Source organism: Aulonocara sp. 'chitande type north' Nkhata Bay, linkage group LG22 (assembly GCF_057382095.1).
Source record: "Aulonocara sp. 'chitande type north' Nkhata Bay isolate Kocher_YH1m ecotype deep benthic linkage group LG22, A_spYH_male_GT1.1, whole genome shotgun sequence".
NCBI lineage: Eukaryota > Metazoa > Chordata > Actinopteri > Cichliformes > Cichlidae > Aulonocara > Aulonocara sp. 'chitande type north' Nkhata Bay.
The window spans coordinates 37,493,519-37,515,895 of NC_141364.1; the positions used below are offsets into that span (position 1 = coordinate 37,493,519).

General features: G+C 43.5%; 1 protein-coding gene across 5 annotated transcripts in view; it reads left to right on the top strand.

Annotated features, from left to right (window-relative positions):
- The window catches only part of LOC147304660 (growth factor receptor-bound protein 10-like), a 68,186-nt gene that overhangs the window by 35,328 nt on the left and 10,481 nt on the right, over window positions 1-22,377 (top strand). For all 5 annotated transcript variants that reach the window (XM_086279335.1, XM_086279336.1, XM_086279333.1 and 2 more), the window contains 9 exons: window positions 2,037-2,274; window positions 4,353-4,476; window positions 15,139-15,295; window positions 17,583-17,698; window positions 18,788-18,862; window positions 19,586-19,723; window positions 19,878-19,988; window positions 21,570-21,668; window positions 21,770-21,847. In XM_086279335.1, coding sequence (XP_086135461.1) covers window positions 2,037-2,274; window positions 4,353-4,476; window positions 15,139-15,295; window positions 17,583-17,698; window positions 18,788-18,862; window positions 19,586-19,723; window positions 19,878-19,988; window positions 21,570-21,668; window positions 21,770-21,847 — 1,136 coding nt within the window. The remainder of the gene's footprint in view (window positions 1-2,036; window positions 2,275-4,352; window positions 4,477-15,138; window positions 15,296-17,582; window positions 17,699-18,787; window positions 18,863-19,585; window positions 19,724-19,877; window positions 19,989-21,569; window positions 21,669-21,769; window positions 21,848-22,377) is intronic.

The following is a 22,377-nucleotide window of genomic DNA, read 5'->3' on the forward strand; positions in this document are numbered from 1 at the left end:
GAAATCCAAGCCAAAGAGGAATCCAACACAAGGAAGAATGATACTTCACATCAGGGCTGTGCTTTCTCTCACTCTCTCTGTCTGCTGCCATGCTTGATAATTCAGGGCCGTGATGTTTTTCTGGCAATATTTTTATTGCTTAAATTGCTGCTCTATCAAAGTGCCATTGAGGTTTCAGTGTCATTGTCTCAGTATGTACTGTAGACATGATACAAAGGTTATGAGCTGTTTGCTCAAAGTAAAACTAGTGCCCAGTCTGTGTTTAATTGCAGACATAGATAAAGAAAAGGTTCACTGACACAATTGTCTCTCTAATCAGACTTTATTGGTTCCTCTTTTTTTTCTTTCTTTTTTTTACATCTTATAATGAGTCTTTTATTTCAACTGCTGAGCCTGCCAAGGCGGGAAAACTGTGTAGATAGGTGTGGGAACATGTTTTAATAGGGTTAGTTGGGCATGTGAGTTGAAAGTATAAGTTGGCAATTCTCGTCCTCCGGAAGCATTCTTGCATCGGGATTCTGTTTGATGAAACTTCTAACTCCTTGGCTACCTTTCCTCTTGCTGGTAAAAGTTTACCTGAGATACTCGGCAGGGATGCCTCCAGAATTTTTTCATAGTGGTGGCCAGAGATGGGCAGTAACGCGTTCCGCGTTACTGTAATCCGATTACTTTTTTCAAGTAACGAGTAAAGTAAGGGATTACTATTGCAAAAACGGTAATTAGATTACCGTTACTTTCCCGTAGGAACGCTGCGTTACTGCGTTACTAAAACCGTGATTTTTTTGCGAGAATGTCTCATGACAGTGACGTAAGCGAGTGCGCTGTTAGTGACAACAGCTGTGTGCAGATCAACAATCCACATATCGATTGTGGGAGAGAGTATGAGCGTGCAGTGTTTAAAGCGTGGAAGTACTGACCTTACTTTGAGTTTGACTCCATAAAAAGTGACAAAAACATTAGTGTCCGCTGTGCGTGGGAAGAAAACTTCTTTTTACAGCGAAAAAAACCCCTAAACTTCCAAGCAAACACCGAGTAGCTACGACGTAATGGGAAACTCACAGAGAAACTCGTGGATTCTTCCACTGACCGCGGCACACCTGCACCAGGGTAAACCTCCGCCTACCCTGCTCCTGCTTTACAGGTGAAAATAGAGCAACAGGACCGCTGAGTCTTTGACTTTATTTATTTTCTGCTGTGTTTTACTTGCATCTATTTGAAAGACTGAGTGTAAACACAAAAAATATTTTATTTTATGTGCTGGAATGTGCAGAAAATAGGTTTAAATGTTAAACTAATTTCTTCCAGTCAGAGAATGTTGCATATAATTAAATTTTTGCTTGATGCATAAAGTTAAAAGATTAAAACTGATAAAACAAGTTTAAAAAAAGAGACTTTTCCATTTGATTACATTTTGTATGATGGATTATGCAGAAAAAGTAGAATTGGGCTGAAAGAGATATCGCTTTATCACCTCTTCAGGTTGTAAATCGTGTTTTAAAAAAGTAACTAAGTAACTAAGTAATTACTTTCTTTTGAAAATAAGTAATCAGTAAAGTAACGGGATTACTTTTTTGGGGAAGTAATCAGTAATTAGTTACTGATTACTTTTTCAAGTAACTTGACCAACACTGGTGGTGACCATATGAGGGCCACTAAAAATATTAGGATGGCAGAATTTCCAGTTTTATTATGCTATTGTCAAATATAGGTTAAAAATAAAAGAAATATGGCAAAAAAAATAAAATAAAATAAAAATGTTTGTAATAGAATGTGAAAAATAACTTTTTTAAATTTCTATTTTAGGTTGTAGTCCTGCCACCCAGCAGGGGGCGCTGCAGCATTGTCACCCTTTCTTTTCTTTACTGTCCTGCTTGTGATTCCACAGCTGTGTTTTCTTCATCACTAACGTTGGTTGCTGTAGTGTTAAACTACACTGGGATGATTTTGATGACTGTCAGCTGCTTGTAGATGCAATGCATCACTGTCACTCATTTCATTCTCCCTTTGCTCATCCCGCTGTCCACCTGCATCCGCAGATGATGACGTGGATCTGGAGCAGCTGGTGAATGACATGAACTCCTCTATGGAGAGTGTGTACTCCACACAGACAGACACGGCGGTTCTTCTAAACAACGGCCACGCCCCTCACCACCACCATCAGGTGCACTCTTCCTACCTGGGACACAGCCGTCGCCACACCCCAGCCCTGCCCTCTTCTTCCCCCTCCAGAGAAAGGCTGAGACACTCTCAACCCATGCACATCAAAGCTGTCAGGTAAATGCTCATAACCTGGGCCTCTACATTGATCGCACTGGTTTATGTTCAAGATAAAGATAAAAAGATCGCTCTGCTACACCTGCAGAAATAAAGATATGAATAAAAGATAACGTAGCACTGCCAGCAAAAGAACACTCTGCTATTATATATCTGTCTGTCTGTGCCATTCTTGTAAACATGCTATCTCAGGAACACCTTGGACGAGTGATGACGTTTCATAGTGACGTTTCATAGTGATGACGTTTCCCAAAGGTCAAAGGTCAGCTTCACCGTGAAATCAGTTTTCTGCAGAAACCTTTTTTTTTCTGGCCACTATTAAAGGCCATGATCAGGAACAGAAGGGGAGAGTGTGACCATGAATTAACTTCTGGTAACTCTGTAGTTGCAGTGATATTATATATTGCTTTTTTGTGTTGCCACATTTAAGATGTGTGTTGAACTTCTCTGTGGGTTTAATCAGAATCAGCTTTCCTGGCCACAGCATGTGTATACATACAAGAAAAGTGACTGCTTCTAATCACTGTCAGTGAACCTACGCACTAATGAAATAGAAGTTCAACAAAATAAGTCATAAATTAAAAAAACAAAACATCAACAACATAGACATCAAAGGTCTGAAGCGCAAACATCATCCACCGTCCTTACACCCTCAACTGAGATGATGAGCATTTCTCATTTTCGGGATCTAAACTGCAGTCTGACTGCTTGTCCCACACAGTTTGCTCATGTTTTTACAAATCTGGCAGGTGCACCATGTGATCAGGCAACCGATCTGTCTCCAGTGTTCCCTCACTCTATTTCAGTTCCATCTCACCAGACCTTCAGATAGAGTAGACTCAATAAACACTTACACAGATTAACTGCACTCATACAGCGTGTTATTTCATTCACTTTAAGCCCTTTGGCACCCTCACATTGCCAGTTAACCTAAGATTCTTGTCTTTGGAATATGGGAGAAACATCCCGGCTGACCAGGACATTCATACCCAGAACCTGCTTGCTGTGAGGAGACAGTGCTGACCACTGCACCGCTGTGTTAAACAAGAGAGTGCGATACTCTGTAAAAATCATATTTATTGCGTTCTCCAGCGTTTTAATGTTACTGTAACTGTATTTTGGGGTCGTCAGGGTATCTGCTTCCACAATTTCCAAAGAGTGGGACATAAATATGTACAAACCTAGAAATATTACAAATGTAATAGTTAGAAGCCGACAGATGATGAGAGGTTTAATGTAATTGACCGACGTTGACGTTAATAACAGCCGATAAGTTAAAATTACACACGTAAAGAAGAGACGACACCCTTCAACCATGTTACGAGTGTTGATGTTGCATATTTTACTCACCAGAGGGCACTGCAGTTTCCTTTTTGGCCACATGGCACAAACAAAAATGAGCTGATCCAAGCAGAGTCAGAGTAAACAAGGTTATAAATGAGTACACATAACAAATGTGTCTATTGAAAGAGATTAAAGGACTAGCATTAGCTAAAGGTAGTCACTTGCTTACATTAATCCCTGCCTGTCCAAGGTGCTTTGCAACCCACCCCCATCCCAGATCCTTCAGTTCAAGCTGTTTTTGCTTTTTCTGACCATCTCCATTGTTATTGTCAGCAGCTCTTGCAGTTCTTGCTACTGCTCTCTCTTACTCAGGCTTTCGTTGTTTATTTAGACAGAAGTGGATTAATATCTAGGCCAGAGGCCGTCCAGTGGTCAGTGAGCACCGACTGTCTTCTTGCCCTTTTCCTCCACTGTTGACTCTGAACTTTAACAGAATATCCAGATCAGTGTGCCCTGTTTGAAAGTGTCATTATTCAGAGTGACACTGAACAGAGTGAGCCTGGGACAGCTTCTGCTAATCTGTGTGAATAAATTACAGTAGCTAGAATTTAAACTTTTTAAAAAGTTTAGTGGTCCAGTCAGAGTTCAGATTAACTTTTAAGCTGAAACCATGTTGATTTGTATTCCTTATTATACCCAAATGACACCCATAATCATGTGTATATATATCCTCCAGTGTTAGTCTCTCACTGGTAACCTGAGGCAGTGTCATGAATGTGTGTCTCCCTCTGCAGGAACCTGCAGGAAGAGCACCAGCTGCGTCCAGCCTCGCTGCCAGCCATCCCCAACCCTTTCCCTGAGCTCTGCAGCCTAACTGGATCCCCTATTCTGAGCCCCATACAGACCTCTGACAACTATGTAAGTTCACCTACACACACGCCACGTGCACCAGCACGCAATCACTGAGAATGGTACAGCTGATTTGGTAGAGGCACAAGTGGTCAAGGGATTGGCTACATTTTTGTTGCCCATGTTAATTAGATCTTGCATTTGTGTTAGTGTGTGTTTTCAAACCAGCTGACTGGCCTGTTATGTGCGGGTCAGAGCAGCATGTGTTGACTTTGGCTGCGCACATCCTTTATCCATTACACAACAACTCAGCCGGGGTTATCTGGCAGTACATGTGTGTTATTGTGGAATCATCATCAATCATATTTACACACGCATGCAGACATGTGACGGACATGTTTTGCTGTGGAAGAACGAGGTGAGCCGCGTCTCCAGGATGCTGCGGACAGAGTGCAGACTTCCCGTGGCAGAGCCAGGAATACGGCTGGGAACATCTGCAGGTCGGATCTCTCTGAACCTTCTGAATCCGTCTGCTGGCTCCGGCAAGACAGGCGCCCTTTTCCGGTTCACACGCTTCAACCTCGGCTCCTAGCGTCACTTCGAGAGAGTCTCTGTGTGTGTGTGTGTGTGTGTGTGTGTGTGTGTGTGTGTGTGTGTGTGTGTCACAGCCTTGCCCTTCCTTCCCCCTGCTGAGCCTCCTGTCCCAGGAATGTTCCATCCTCCTCAAAGATGTTTTCAGGATGCCCACCCTGAACAATAAAAGTTATTTTAGATGCTTATTCACTCGCTCGCTTTCTTTACATACACACGCACACTTTTTTTGTGTGTTGTTAACGCAGTTATACACACACAGGTGGCATTATTCAGTTCACACACGCACAGAGACATGTGATAAGCCAAAGCATTATTTTTGCATTTCGTTGACATCAACTCACAAGGTCTGGAGTCAGAGAGCAAGTTTGCAGTTTGTACAAAGGATCTTTTGTGTGCGCGGTTGAGTCTGTGAGAGCTGACTAAACATTGCTTCATTTCTCTTTCCCAGATCATCTTCATTTCGTCCACAGTTCTTGTTCGTTCAGCGAGCCAAATAACCAGCCAGTAGCAGTTACGTTTCTATTTTTCTCTTATCTCACGCGGCTTTAACTTGTGTTTTCTGTCCAGTTATTCATACAGATAATGGCTGAGGCTTGGCAAAGGAGAAGAGGAGGTGGCTGTGAGACTGATAAATGTGTGGCTGAGGGTGATGGGGATCGTGGGAACTGGACACCACCCATGTAAAGAAACATCTCCACTGATTGTCAGCAATGATTCATTAATAAATAACTGGGATGGCTGTGTCAGGCGGGTGGATGGCCATGGAGTTTAGCCAGCCAACTTCTTGACTTTGGCTTTTACCTCTTTGGTTTGGGGTCTCATAGCTGGTGCTTGCAAAAAAGTCCAGAATTATTTTTTTAAGCAATTTTAATCATGTTTTCAATCGTAGGAGTCTAAGCAATAGATATAGTTCAGTTTTCAAGAGGTTTACAGCAGCAGCCTTCTGACAACATGTTCAATCCTCCCAACCAGCTATTTGGTTTAACTCCACTCTTAACGCTTGTTGTAAATACTTTTTGGAAACTGGCGCCATCGAAGGACTATTCCTTGCTAAACTGCTAAAGCCCCATTCATGCAGGCTTAGAGACCTGCCTGAATGGGTGTTTGCTGGCTGTTGTCAGTGTGAAACTGGTTACAGAGAGGTGTCCTACACAGAAACCGTCCTTCTGCTAGCAAACAAATTAATCACAAGGAAGTTTTGGGTGTGACTAATAACCAGCAACCACACACCAGCTGGTCAGGAAATACACATTTTTTTCTAATTACTGCATATTACCAGGTTAGTCTCCAAACCATAATCGACTGAGGTCCTAATCAACCAATCATCAAAGTGCTAAAGTTTTATGGACAAAATTGAAATCCCTGAAAGAGAAATGCAGGAAAACTGATATTATATCAAGTCCAGTCACGGGTCTCAGTCAAGCAACTCCACAGCCACACGTGGCTCGTTTGCTCACCTCCATGCTACCTGGCTTAGAGAAAAAGAGATTACAAATGTGATGAATATAAAAATGGGGGGAAAAAACTTATTTTTATTCATGATTCTTCAAAATAATTAATCAGTTGTTAAAGAAAAAAAAATAATTTTAATATAGTTCTAATATCTGTGTCATAGCTTGCGTGTGTCATCTGACACCATAAACTCTACATTTTGCTGAACCTCAGTTGTGCGTCTAGCATGTAGGTAAACACATGAGGACTAGTCAGGATTCTAGTTCTAGCGGTATGTCTGTGAAGGTTCTCAGAGCGGCTTTTGGTGTAGCCTGTAGATCCTTTTTTGTTTTGGGTGTTGACCTTCTAGAACATATAATTAATAATAATCTTTGTGTAAACTTAACTAGGGCTTAAGTAATCATTTGAGCAGTTTAGTTTAAATTTGTCAGTACTTGATTAAGTACAGACAAATATGACTTTGGCTCATTACTAAATACCTGCAAAAGTCATGTAACTTGCTGTTACTTGTAACCAGCGTGCTTCATACTGATCATAATGCCGATAAACAAACTGGTGAATGCGTTAATCCTTATTTTTTTAAATGTCTGTGTTAGCTTTGTTGCTGAGCACAGTAGAGAGGGCAAGGCTGATGTTAGCATTTAGCTCCAAGCACTGCCGTTCCTGAGTACACTCTCACAGAGCTGCAGGCATGTCTGTGGGCTGCTTATTTACTAATTTGTTGACTGTGTAAGATCTTCCTAAACCAGCCTCCTATTGATTGGGCTGCTTTGGGGCATGCCTTTTGAAACATTGTACACTTTAATGGATTCTAATGCTCTAAAATGAGCTTTTTCTAAATCAAATTAAGTAAAACGTCCACTGATCAAATTCCTTAAATTCAGCAAATTTAGGGTTAGACTGTCTACAGCATGGCCTTTCAGGCTTTCACTGTATCTAAGATAACAGAAAGTTAGCGAGTTTAAATTTTACTGGCGCTGGAGCAAATATGTGCATTGATGTGTGCAGATCAGGTGAATTTAATTAAGCCTGAGGAGTGCTGAGTATGACTTACACAACAATGCAGATGGGACCGTCACACATGCGTGCGTTGGTCTGCAGACATACTTGCATTGTATTTGCATTGGCAAAGGTTTATCGGAGGATCTCGCTCCCTCCAGCTGTAGAGTTGGAATCTGGACATTCTTCACTGAGCTTCGGTTTTTCTCAAAGCGATATGCTGCTCACATTGTGAGCCAAGTAGAGCAGTGTCCTCGTAGAATCATAAGCAGGCTGGAAATATAAAAAACTAACATGATGCTGCATCTCCATCAGATTTGTGAAACTTTCTTTCAGTGGTCTGATTCTGCTCAATAGTGGACTGGATAATGGCCATTTCCCACGCATGTTGTTGCAGTATTACACCATAGAGTTCAGTCATGTTCCCCTGGCTTTCACAAGGATTTGGTCAGGTTTTGTCTGTCATTGCTGGGCAAATGAGTTTGCTTTGGCACCGCGACCATGGCTGCAATGCAACTTGTGCTTTTATTTGTGGCCAGAGAGAGCATTACGAACATCAGTGACAGCAGGGAGCCCCGGTAGTTATAGAGACCAATCTCTCAGCCTCAACCAAAGCACCGAAGCCCCATGTGTTGGCTAACCTCCATTCTTTTGAAGTAGTTAGTGAGCAAGACACCGAACCCTTTTCAGTGACCTTGACCTCTGACCTCTTCTGGAAAGATTTAAGAGAAAAGAGGGTTTTAATTTAAAAAAAGGATGTGAAAAACCCCTTTTTCTCATGGTTTGTTGTTCAGCACATGGTTTCATTATTGAAATGTTTGATGCTTGCAAAATATTTCAAAGGTTAAAGCTGATTATGTACAAAGAGGAATCATACTTGGCTGCGGTCTACGGTCTTTAGCTGTGCCAGCGGCAGGACTCTAGGGATGATTTTTCAGCAGTGTTGCCACCACTTCGGTCCAGACTCAGAAATCAAAACAACTTCTCAGAGGGTGAAATCTGATGGCTTTGTATCTCTGCGTTGGCTTAATTTAGTCATTTAAGATTAGACCATCCTAAAATAAGAGTTGCTTATTGGGGCATAGCAAATTAAACACACTGTAATGGCTAGTTTTGGCGAGTCCTTAATTGAAACATTAAACAAGAATTTAAGGATTCAGATTCTGTTACTGATATCACTTATTGATTCCTTATTGATTCTCACTGGGTTCTCATTGGCTTTGAGAGTCACCACCATTGATAAACAGCATATCAAAGACATTACATTCATGCAGATTTATTGATTGCATTGTGGTCAAATCTTTGTGCATGTTGGAGGTATTTCCCCTCTTCGTTGTGATCATTTTGTGGTCGTTACTCAAAAAAAGTAATTATTACCCCGAACACTTTTCTTAGAAGTAATGCATTACATTACTTGCTATAATACTTGTTACATTACTTTCATGTTACTTTGTAAAATAGCTGAAACACAATGTCTTAGAACTACCATTTAACAGTTTAAACCTGAGGCTAGAGTCCTACACACCAACACAAATCCCTATTCTAATGAGAACACACGTGGTCTTTCTCTTAGTATTACATATGAACACAAAGCCAACAACACAAAAAGACTTCAAAGTGATCTCCACAGTGATTTCACTTTGAACAGGTAGAAACAGAGGCTGCAGCCTGACTGCTCAGGCTGTGGCTGCTGGGCCGGGGTCGGCGTTGACTCGGCGTGTTAACGTCACTCTTGGTTCTTGGCTAGCTTAGCGTTAGCAAAAAAGCTGAAGTTGTGTTAGCAACATAATGCATTTGTGTCTGTCCTGGATGCACTTCGCTCTTTACCATCACTCTCCATAACGCTGTAGACTGCGCCGCTGTCACCTCAGATGTACGAACTGAAATCAGCTGATTGTAGCGTGAGGGCAAGTAGAACTGATTAGTGGGATCGATAGGCAAGCAGACTAACAATTCCCCTAGCAACTCCAAGGAATTGAACTACTGGGAACCAGTTCAGGCTAACCCAAGAACTGGTTCTTGAGTCCCATCCTACTGTGGCGTTGTCCTTGAGCAAATGTCTGCAAACATCAATGAACTAAAGCAAATCTGTAAAGAAGCGTGGACCAAAATTCCTCCACAGCAATGTGAAGATAAAGATAAGAGAAAAGGTCATATAAAAAACAATCACTTGTGGCTAAAGGTGGTTCTAAAACCTGCTGAATCATTTTTCACAGGACTGTGAGTACAACATGTAAGTATTCACTGGTACACACAAGTTTTGAAAACATTTATTAAATAAATAATGCAAAATATTGTTGTGAGCAGCTATTTAATAGCTGTTCTGTATGCAGCCGTTATTCTTATACATAAGTGTTAAAAGCAGATTCATGTGGTGATCTGTAGCTGTGTTATTAAAAACTAATTTAAGACTAAAGCCCTGAGTCATTCAGTCTCTATTTAGTACTCCTACCTCCCTCTTTGTCTGTGGTCAGCTGATGTACTTCTGCACGCAATGGTCTGCTGACCCACTGCAATCAGATAAGGTGCATGTGTGTGTGTCTCTGTGCATGTAAAGATGGCAGTGAAAGCTTGCTCACCCAAGTCAGCCTGTAATGACAGGATGCACAAGCTCCTCGTTGCATAGTCACGAGGTCGCTGCATAGTCTCGCATAAATCATCATGCTTTGTGATCAATTTTAATTTAGTTACTCACCTGAATAGGATTCAGTACAGTTATGTGTGTGTGTGTGTGTGTGTGTGTGTGTGTGTGTGTGTGTGTGTGTGTGTGTGCGTGTGCGTGTGTGTGTCATGATGATTTACAGGACTCTGACACACATACTCACTCAAGCTTGAATGTAATTTCTGAGGATTACATGGGTCATTTCTGTCATAATAGACTGTAGATTCAGTTTTCCCATTGAAATCATAATAATGAACGGAAACAATGAAAAGTCTTCTAAGGGATTCAAAATGTAGTTGCTAGTGTTGTAATATTGTGGAGATATTTCCCTGAAATGACCTTGGTGTTCTGGTGCAGGAACTTTTTGCATGTTCTCTGCTGAAAAAGCAGTCACAGCAAAGCCTCCGTAGATTTCATCGTAAAGCAGAGCAACAGCTGTATCCACAGCTGCATCCTCAGCTGCATCCTCCTGCTCTGACCATTTGGGGGTGCTGTACAGATCAGTGCTTGTTTCAGGTCCTTTTCTCCCAGTTTGGAAGACAGAAATTCTTTGTCGGCATCTGATTGCTGCTCTGATATTAACATGTGCTCAATCCAAATTCCTGAAGAGGGAGTTTACCCACATTCTTTGGACTTTTTTTTTATCAAAAAAGATCAGTGAGACTGTATCCTCTACATAACCAAACTATGCAGCAGGTATTGATTTTGCTGTGGAACTGGAGAATGGTGAGCTCAGACAAACTAGATGAAAGAAGATGTGTGGAAGGGATGTGGACCTTTGCATGGAAACATAATGTGCTCTTTTAACTCTTTTTAAAAAAAATATTTTGCTGTGTGGTGGAGCTAGAAACTTGTTGTACATTCTGTCTTACTGGATTGATTTCACCGTGCCCACATGAGCGATCTTTAAACCCGATAAGTTCCTCGAACTGAACAGTAGATATCCATCAAACTTTTGGCTGATATATGTTTGTGCGTGTGTTTGTGCGCGTGCAAGTGTGTGTGGGACAGACGGTGTGCCCTGTCCGTGGTGGGTCGCAGGGAAACGAGCCACTAGACGAAGTTCTGCGATGGCTCTCCAGTGAGGTAAAATTGAGTTTGGCCTGTCTGCAGAGCTAATCAGCTCTGTCTGGCCTGAAACCCGACCACTCAGACATGAAAGGCAGATGACGCTGTAACAGAGCAGGGTGGGAGTCACCAGCAGCCAGCATTCAAAAATTGGCATTAGTGATGGGTGTGTTAGCTGACTGTGGCTGCATAGTCAGCTATCAGTGGAGGTGTTGGTTTCTGCTGGTAATACATTTTCAGTGTTTGAAAATATTCAATTAAATTCAGTTTTATTTATATAGCACCAAATCACAACAACATTCACCTTAAGGCTCTTCAGATTGTGTGGTACAGAAACTACAATAATGCAGAGAGGACCTAAACAATCAGATGAACCCCTTTCAGCAACCACTTGGCGACAGAGGGAAGGAAAAACTCCCTTTTAACAGGAAGAAACCTCCGACAGTTTGTAAATGTTATTTAAAATATTTAGGAAAGTCTGCCTGCTGGTGAGCATTTGCAGCTTTTGTCTGTTTATATGGATTGTACTGCTGGCTACACTAAATGTCCTGCGTGCCAGAAAACAGGAGAATGAATCTATATTCTGAACATTTCATGGTTGATGAGCAACAAGAATCACATTTATATACAGTATGTATGCAATTTTCCATTTCTCACAACGGCCAAGAAACAGTAAAGCCTTCCAGAGTTTATCAGTTGTGCCACTTAAAGTTTTTACAAGATGGAAAAAAACATGTTAAGAAGTTTCAACTAGGCTCCCTGTGGATCTTCTCACAGTGGCACTGGCATGGATTTACACAGTAAACTCAAAGTGTGTGTGTGTGTGTGTGTGTCACTTTTAGCTTGTGGTTTAAGGTCCCATAAACTTCCTGGTCAAGTGGGTTTGACCCTGGTGTAAGTTATTTTGTTTGACCTCTGACCCGATGTGTGCAGTGTGTGTGCACGCGGGTGTCTGTACATGACCTTCCAGTCCGGTATATTGTTGCTCACGGCCCTCTTTATGTGTTGCTATAAGCAGCAGCAGGCGTGTAACCTCAGCCTCAGCCTGGAGAGAGATGAGAGGGAAGTGGAGGGGGGGGGGCGGCAAGGTGAGCTAAGTTTCATGATGGAAACATGAAACTAGGTAAAGGGATTTTAAACTTTCCAAGGACCCTGGCAGTAAAGACATCGACTAAAAAAAGTCGAAAAACACAAATTGAAGACTCCAAAAGTGAGCTCATTATCTCTTCCAATCTTTTCTCTCATCATATTTGGGATTCTCTAATATCTGTAATCAACGTAAACTCTGAGTGCCAAACTGCAGCATGAGGCTGGAGCAAACGTCGAGCAGTAACGTATAGGAAAAAAATCTCCTGGAGCTCGTCTTCATAGTTTACATTTTGTCTTCCCCCTTTGTACCCGTGTCTGTGCTGGAGCGCATGCACCTCATAGTTGGCGTGCACACTGTATTAGGGGCCAGCTGGGCTGGCCTGTGCTCTACACATGAGCCTGATTATGACTCAGTATTGCATTACTGACATTCCTCCATAGCTCTCGCTCTTTTCTCTTTCTATCCCCCCCCCACACACACATGTTATCGGCATGTTCCTTTTTCCTCCAGATTTGCTGACCAACCTACCCGCCTATCCATCCATCTATCCATCCCTCCATTTCTAGCCCTCCCCTCCATTCCCACCCCAAAGACTGTTTGCCCAGCCGGCACGTGATCCGTGCAGCTTCAGATCGAATCACCCCAACTTTTCTTCCTTTTTTTTGCCTTTAAGACTTCCTGCTGCCTTCTCAGCGACCCTTGAAGCCGTCATTGTGCGTTACACATGTTGCTCTGGTCCTAACACCGTCTCACAGTATTTCACATACAGCTGAGGAGGAGGAGAGGAAGAGGAGGGAGGACAAGGGGGAGGGAGGGGTTAGAAATTGAAACCATTAGGCAGCTCAAAGAAAATGTCAGTGTGTGTGTGTGTGTGTGTTTGCTCAGTGATTGGCTTAGTAGTTTGAGCTTGTTCTTTCTGTCCTCGTGCATGTGAGGAGGTGTGGGTGTGTTTCAGGGAGAGGGACTGCTACTTCTGGTGCGGCGCCATCAGTAAAAGGAGCTGACAGTGTTTTGTTTTTGGGAAGTCGGGTTTGGAGGAGAGGATTGAAAAGCAACCCTGAAGATAAGAGTGGTAGCGTACGTGACAGGTAGCAGCTCACCGTTTTAAAAATCCCACACTGGGTTAATCCTGTGTGAGGAGACGAACGGAGGGAGGGGAGTGGTGGAAGAGGAGGAGGAGGAGGAGAGGAGCTACTGTTCAGACCACTCCTTGCAGCTCAGTCTTTATGCTGCCCAGCACGAGAAGACTGGAGAAGTCGGGGGCTGTCTCTCTCTCTCTTCCTCTCTCATCCTTCCTCTGTCACTTCCTCCCCCTTCTTTCCTCTTTCCTCTCTAGCGCTCTCCTTGCCAATCCGTCCCTCCCTCTCTCTCTCTCTCTTCCTGACTTCCTCTCCTCTCGCCTCCTGTTTCCCTTCCCCTCCCCTCTCTCTCTCTCTCGCTCTCGCTCTCTCTCTGTCCCTGTGTGTCACTGGAGAGCGTCTCAGTGTGAAAATGCCATCCTGCTCTCCAGACTGTTGCCTCTTACAGGCTGTGGAGGTAAGAGACTTCTGCATGTGTGTGTGGGTGTGTGTGTTTGTTTCTTTTATGGGTCTCTGTCATCAGTTTTGTGTGTGCGTGTCTGGTTGCCAGTTTGCATCCCCCCCCCCCTCAGGTCAGTGTGTTTAAAACTTTTCTCAAACAAACTAATGCGTCATAAATGCAGTTTTTGTCCCCCCTCCTTTGTGGCATCTGGGAAGAGAGGAGGCGGTCTTCGGGCTCTGCAGGGGCAAAGAGTGCCGTGACGTTGTTTCTGGTTGCGCTGGGAGTTTTTCTCCATGTCTGCATGCTGTTGCTCCTGACGCTCTGTGTCGTTTCCAGACCACCGCGGTTGCCGTTTACTTGGCGTTTTTACGTATTCCCGCTCTACGGGGGCCTTGGTCTGAATTAATTTTCCGTGAACCCCCCAGCCGCCCGCCAGCCGCCCACCACCTTCCAACCCTTCGCCCATCACTAGGTTTTTCTCTTGTTTCATGTAATTTTCAACAGTTGCTCCCTGGTTGGCAGTCTGTGAAGTGCAGGGCAGCCGAATCCCCGGCTGTGACCAGAGGATGTTGGGACGTGGGCGTGTGAGAACACACACAAGAGCCACCTACCATTTCTGAGATTTAGAAGATAATTTTGCCTCTGTGGTTTGCTCATATTTGTGAGGGCAATCTGTCCCTATGTGTGTGTGAATCTGCTCGTAGAGTGTGAAGCAGCTGGCCTGTGGTTGTCTGTGCAGCAACACACTTGAAGAAGCCAAAAAAAAAATACACCCGGCTTAAATGTCGGTCTGGGCACTTTGGCTGAAATGGTTCAAAATGGCGCAACACTGGGAGGTACTTTGAACTCTGCCCGCTTGCTGCTCCCAGCGGTGACATTTTTAATGACAATATACAACACGTATAAATCCACCACACGGTTTCGCCATCAAAGTTCAAATGTCGGGGTGGGGGGGCAGATTTTTAAGCTTTTCCAAGTGCAGATATTCTCGTATGTGAGGGGAAACGTCCGTTTCGCTGACGTCCGTTTGCTGCGGACAAAAAGGGCTGAACTAAACACTCAGGGACCAGCCAGCCTTTCCTGGACGTCATCCTTCTTCTTATTTTAAGACCTTCTTGTGTTCGAGTGACAGAATATTGTGAACGGGACCAACCAGAGCACCTGGTTATGGAGGTAACTGCAGCTGGTCATCTGTTGTAGTCTCAGCTTTTGTTTTTCCTCTCTCTGCAAATGCTCCTGACAGCAACTTCATGCCTCGTACCTGTTTTTGAAAACATGACCTTTGCTGCTGTCATGTACACATATCCTCACCATCCCTCTTATGTGTGTGTGTATGTGCTTTCAGATAGTGAAGGTGTGGAGCGAGGATGGGGCCGGCAAAGTCGTGGAGATCCCGGCCGACATGACGACTCGAGATGTGTGCCAGCTGCTGGTCTACAAGAGCCACTGCCTGGACGACAGCGCCTGGTCGCTGGTGGAGCACCACCCCATCCTCGGCATTGGTAAGAATCTCAGTGTTCTGTGTGGATCCCAGTGCGGACAGCGATGCTCGATCCTCGCCTTTTTTTTCCTCCTTTCTTTTTTGCAAGAAAAGGGATTAAAGCTACTTTGGTTCTTGTATTGTGTTTATGCAGTGATGAAAAGGTGATTAAACACCATTAGAAGTCTCAGTGAGGTCGTCAGATTGTTACAAATCTGTTACATTATAACATTTTCTAAAAAAACCTGGGAGCTTTGATTTTACTTTCCTGTAGATTAAAAGAAAAAAGCACATAATGCGATCCATGAAAAAAGGAATTTTTTTCTTGTAGCTTCTAATAAGAGAATAAACGCTTCCTGCTAAATCTCTGCATATTTGCCTTGCGTGTGCTTTTCTGCAGGTGTGTGTGCCCTGTGTATTCACTTGATCACAGCACCAGTGTTTGCATGGCTTTACCACTTGAGAGGGAGGTGTGGTGCTTGTAGGATTAAGCATTTTCCATGTTCTACTCACATGCTTTTCCCTCCCAAATAGTTTGCTCAGAGAGAGGGTGGGGGGAGCGAGAAAAAAGAGGTAGAGGGGGCGGGGAAAAAAAGGAAAACATAGGACTCGTGCTTCGTTTCTTCACTTTTGCCGTGTGTCCCTTTTTGAAGCTTTATTTTTTTCCTTCTTCTTCTCTGGGTCTGCCTTTGTCCTCAATGAGGCTTTCCTCCTCTCGAGTCGTATTTTTAGAGTCAAAGGATTGCTTTGTGCTTTCCTGCTTGATCTGCGTTTCTGGGGGGGGGAAAAAGTGCACCGGAGCGATGGAATGTGAGGTGAGGAGAGGAGAGGAGAGGGAAGAAGGGAAGGAGAGATGAAGGGAGAAAGAAAGAGAGAGACAGACAGAAGGTGGGGGTGGAGGGCGGAGAGGCCTGGGACTGAAGCGTCATACCAGAGCTGCGAGGAACCAATCGCCGGTCTCTATTGGACGAGCCCCTAGCCTTTCTAGCCAATCGGCCCTTTCCTGACTGTCCACAGGAAATTCCCCCGCTTGTAGCCAACGAGGGCGTGCACGAGCGGACGCGCGCAGAGTCCAGACATTTCCACCCCTTAACTACAGCCAGAGCTAAGCAAGAAAAAAAGAAGTGAGTACAGCTTCAGTTTAGAAATGTGTGTTTGTGCCTCAGTGAAACAGGAGAACCCTGCCTGCACGTCCACGTCTAACTGGAACATCCCACCACTATCAAATTCTTACCTGCATCACTCTGAGATCATGTGCCCTCAACTTAAGATAGACGAGGACACGCACACACAAGCAAGCACACACACAAAGAAAGTAACTGGGCCTCCGTGGTGCACAGTGAGCAGGTTAGGTCTATGTGAGCCTGTAATGTGTGGTTGTGTGTTTGTCTGTGGTTTGTACTTTGCTTATGGCTTTGCTGCTCTCAGCAATCAGCCTAAATAAATGACATCATCTTCCTGCAAACCCCCCCCCCTCCTCCTCTAACACCACTACCTTCACCTCCTCCCTCCTCTGCCTCACAGCGCTTCTTCCTCTTCACCGCCCCTCCTTATTTAACCTCTTAGTTCCTCGCCCGTCTCTTAGTAACAGGCGATGTTTTTAAAAAAAATCAAAAGTATTTATTTCTTGCTGCGTCATTGTACACAATGCTGATGTGGGGGTTAATGTGGCTAAATTTCTGCTGGAGACATCTTATATGGATCTCTGCATGTTTTTAATTCATGGACTCTGGCATAGCAGCTTTCCATGAATCACAGTTCTAAATAATCCTTATTATTATCTTTGTTCATCCTCTATCTGAAACAAGCCAGCATTCTTCTGATTGGCAGCAAGCAAACAAAAGGTTCTTGTATTTATTCATATATGTGAACAGCTTATTAATACTCTGTTACTCTGCGAGACACTTTAAAATAAAAATATCCTCGACGGTTCCAGTGTATGGCACTGGAATTACATTCAGGTTCAGCGCCTCAAAAGCTGTTTTGTTCAGCCTGCTAGGGGATGCAGTTACAGCTCACAGTAAGTCCTTTAGTGACAAGGACACTTCTAAATATGCTGTCAACACAGGAGGGAGGAAAAAAAGTGGAAATGTATGCAAAAGAGCTGCTTGTTATGCTGTGGATGAATCCCTAAAATGAATCTAAATAAGAACAATGAACGGTGTTTTTGACATGAAAATCTTTTTAGTATACAAATGAGCCCTAAAAGCCGCGCTCGCAGATTTAAAACCGGACGGTTTCTGTTCGACGCCGTCCCCAGAGGGCAATTTCTTTTTTTTAACATTGCCTGTGTCTGTGCCCTCATTCAGAGAGATGTGTGGAGGACCACGAGCTGGTGGTTCAGGTTCAAGCCTCCATGAGCGGTGACAGTAAATTCCTCTTCAGGAAGAATTATGCCAAATATGAATTCTTCAGGAACCCCCTGGTGAGTCTCCTGCATCCCTAAAGTGACCTTTCTGTGACTGCCTCGGTTTAGCACGCATCCCCCACAGAGCCACGTAGACACAGCAGCACACACACACACAAAGAGTGAGAGAGGGGGAGAGAAATTGGGGTTCAAAAGGTTTTTCATCTTTTGATGTTTTTGAAATGCAGCAACAAATTTGTTGCTAGCAGCCAGCACCTCTGTGTTTAATCGTTTTAGCCAAAAATTAGAGGATTGTTGTGTTTTCGGGGTTTTTAAATCACCTTTTAGTCATTTTTCTGTTCAGGAATCGTCAATTAGTATAAGACAAAGAGTCACAGCTGGGGTTTTAAGCCCTCATTACATGACGGGTAAATGGCAATGCTAAAGTATTTTAGCTACACTCTCTGCATTTCCCGTTTCATTCTTCCTCCTGGAAGAAGCTAACGGTTTCACTTAAAACTCATCATTATCCTTTTATCCTACCTTCAGACAGGTGCTAAAATCTCAAAATGCAAAGCCGATCGTCGTTTTTTTAAAGACGTACACGTCCCTACTTCTGGCAGCCAGCGACTCTGCGCCGAGCGGCCTGCGTGGCATCTTTTCTGGCGATGGACGCAGCGTGGGGCTGTTACTGTTGTGTGCTGGCCGGGTATACGGTGACATTATTGCTGTGGGTGATTTAGGTGTGTGTCAGAGCCAGCAGGTGACCTCAGCTCTGTGGTAATGAGCACAGTAAAACACAGGAGTGCTGGCCACGGCTTGTCAATCACGCTAAGAGTAGCGCTGCTGGTTAAAGGGGATTACATCAGCGGGTGAGATCATACTGCATCTACTCCGAGGGCTGGAGTGCCCTCTCTCTCTGTCTCCGCACCACTTTGGCTCTTAGTCCTTGTGTTGATTGAACACTCACACATCCCATACACACACACACACACACACACACACACACACACACACACACACACACACACACACACACACACACACACACACACACACATTCTGGATAGAGAAGCACTATCCTAAGTGGTCTGTAGTGCCTCTCTCTCTTTCTTTGTCTCTTTGTCTCTCGCTCACTGGCGATCTCCGTGTGTCTTTTCCATGCAGAACTTTTTTCCGGAGCAGATGGTGGCTTTTTGTCAGGAGTCTGATGGCTCAATTCCTCCGTCACAGCTCTTACAGGTGAGTTGATGACTCAGTGAAGCAATACTATGAATTATACGAGCCCTGATATCTCAAGAGCGTTACCATCTGTTCATCCAAAAATATGCATGCGCATGCACAGACAGATTATGGTGCTGCGCTCAATTTGCTTCCCGATTTTTAGAAATATAAAATAAGCTGCCTCATTATTTCACTGCGATATTCATTTTTAATTCAGATTTTCATTATGATCTATTTTAAAAGCAGATACCCAAACAGTGCTGCATTCACTTCCCCTGCAGCAGTGCTATTATAGTTATTTTTATTTTATTTTGGCTTGTTCTTTTTAATTCAGTTTAGTTTTTAATATTTGAAAATGTTTGTTTAGTTTTGTTTTCTCTTAGCTTCAGTTTGAGTTTTAAGGTCACAGGTCAGATTTGGGGAAAATCACAGTTATTGCAATAAAAACACAGAACGTGTTGAACGCGGTTGACTCATAGAGACTCATCCAGACTTTCAGCAAACACGTCCACTAATGCCTCATCAGGCAAGCTGTAATACAACTTTTTACCCAACTAACAAACACTCAAACTAAGGATATTTATTTTAGTTTGTTTTCCAAGTTCCACCAAATTATTTCAGTTAATTTTATTTATTTATATTTTATTTTAGTTAACAAACCATATTTAGTTTTGGTTAATTATAATATCCTTGCCCTGCAGCAGTATTAACGATAGATGTTGTTGTGCGTTCGTTTTCCAGAACTTTCTGAACTCAAGCAGCTGTCCAGAGATTCAGGGCTATCTGCATGTGAAAGAGCCTGGACGCAAGTCCTGGAAAAAGCTCTACATGTTCCTGCGCCGCTCCGGCCTTTATTACTCCACTAAAGGAACATCCAAGGTGAGAAAGTATTGCTTTATTGATTGTGGAAGTGGTGTGAAGTAAACTAGATCTAGGGCTTGTCAGCTGCCTAATCCCACAATTTGTGTGTGTGTGTTTGCGCTTGTTGTGCATTAGCTTAAATCATATATCGCCACCCTCACAACCCCCACAGGAGCCCCGGCACTTGCAGGTACTGTCAGACCTGGAGGACAGTAACGTCTTCACCGTCATCACGGGCCGAAAACTTCACAACGCCCCCACAGACTACCAGTTCTGCATCAAGGTAACACACAGACAAACCACAGACTGTAAATAAAGATGCAGCCACAGTGACATCACCCACTGGTTTGTGAAATCATGTTTTGAGGCTTCAGATTTTTAGGATTTTGGCCGCTTGGTTGTTATTTTTGTGGAGCCAGAGGTGACTGCGTTTGGGTGGTCAGAAAGCTGCATCCATAAACAGATATGTGCTATATTTAGCCATGATTTCATCCTAATTTTTGCTAAATAACATGGAAGTAGAACTTGACTCAGCAACACTGAAGCTAAGAGTTCTCGAATAGTTTGTTAGTAGAAGTAGTCACACTTCAGGCCTTATTATTAGCCACATAATTACACACAAAATGCTCCAAAAGGTACCAAATGCACAAACGCAGTTAAAGTGCAGTGATTCAGATTAGCTGAAATGTAGCTCAGCGGGCAGCTAGCGGCTACAGCTGCTAATCCGCTAATACTGCATAACTTCAACTTTAATAAAGTTTCAGTGCATCAGTAACAATGACTGTATACAGTCATTGGTCAGTAACAACACATCTCACCTCTCATTCTGTGGTTATAGAGGAAAGAACTGGCTGAACAGACTGTAAACATGCTGGGAAGTTGTGCTAACATGGGAGTCTGTGGGGATTGGTTCAGTCTTAGAGTCAGCCTCTAGTGGTCATTACAGGAAGTGCAGTTTTTAACTTCAGGGCTCCCACTAGAGATGAATATTATTGTTCTTTAATAGCTAAAAAATGTCTCATTTGACAGATTTTTTCACAGTTTTGAAATCTTTATTTAAAGTCAGTACTTCTCTGCATATGTTGTATGTAGTGGGCATGTCTGTGAGGACACATGGGTTTAAAACAGCACAGCAGGGGTTTAAACACACTCTCAGTACTGTGCCCCGCTCCGGGTGGTATCTGCGGTGGGCGTACCTGCTGATCTGGGATAAGCTCAGGGGGATAAGCAGGGATGGCACAGGGAATCTGGCCCACCTGACCTCTTCACCTCTCTTTTACACACACACAGACACACACGTGCTAGACGATTGGCGTGTCAGATGCTGTCAGCGGGGGTGACAGTGCAGGATTGGGTGAGGGATTTTTCTTGGTGGGGTGAGGGGGTGGTGGGGTTTGTTGCCATGGTGACATGAATGAATTTATCAGTATGGGGTTGTATTTAGGGAGCAGTGTGCCTCATGCCCTTATTGGTGGTGGAAGGAGGAAAGGAAAAAGGAAAAAGTCTAAGCTGTGATTTTGGACAGAGTTGCCTGGAAAGTCGCAACTCTGTCCATAAATAAATCATAAAAAAATAGATTTTCCTAACCTTACTGTATCACTTACTTTCATGTTATTTGACTGCATGCAGTGTATAAATATTTAATAAAGATTGGGTCATGTGGAAAATGCTAAATTCTTTTCAATCGACTCCTGATTGCCAGATCTTTGCTGTGATTAGGGCGCAGACCTGTGCTGCCGAGCACAACAGTGGCTGCACTGTGACTGTGTTCTGGCACGGTCACATGAAGCCTTATTACTGTTCATGTTTGCGATGTGCATCTCGTTAATCTAATTCCCCGCTGCGTCCTCTGTTTGGTCGACAGCCCAGCAAAGTGAGGAGCGACTGCAAGGAACTGAAAATGCTGTGTGCGGAGGACGAGCAGAGCAGGACTTGCTGGATGACTGCCTTCAGGCTGTTCAAAGTAAAAACCCTGCACTTTTCTTGCGTCGCAGTTAAACATTAATGAGTTAGTTGGTGCTTGGATGTTAAGCTGATTCCTTCTCCTCTCTCCTGCCCCCGTAGTACGGAATAGTGCTGTATCAGAGCTACAACGTGCCCCAGCAGAGGAAGTCTAACCTCTCGCCTTTTACTGCACCTGTGGTGAGGATCTGCTCTCTGTGACATCGCCTTACTGCAGCTCTGCTCTAACAGCAGGGACGAATCCAGATTGATGCATGAATTAGCCGATAGTAATCTTGGGACGAAGCTCAAAGCTTCTTAAGAGGAAAAAACTTGTTTTATTGAAATGCTGAAATAGATTTTTATATTCGGATGACCAGGCTACTGCTGACGTTTGCTGCTAATGTAAGCAGACAGTTTACAGCAAAATGGCATCCATTAAAAAACATCTTATCCTATTTTTTTAATAAGTGAATATTTACATACTGTTCCAACACATGCACAGTTAACAGGAGAATTGTTTTTTGCAGGTGTGATGTGTAATCCCCTCGCACCATGAGGTGTTGAAAAAGGTGTCATAAGCTGCTTTGGAAAGATTGTGAATAGAATTAGTCGCAATTCTCCACAATTGAAGTCTGTGCCCTAACCTTAAGATTAGATACTTCTACAGCGAGTTAGCCTGTGTTTAAAACTTCACACACATACTCACAAACCCCGCTATCTGAAAGTGT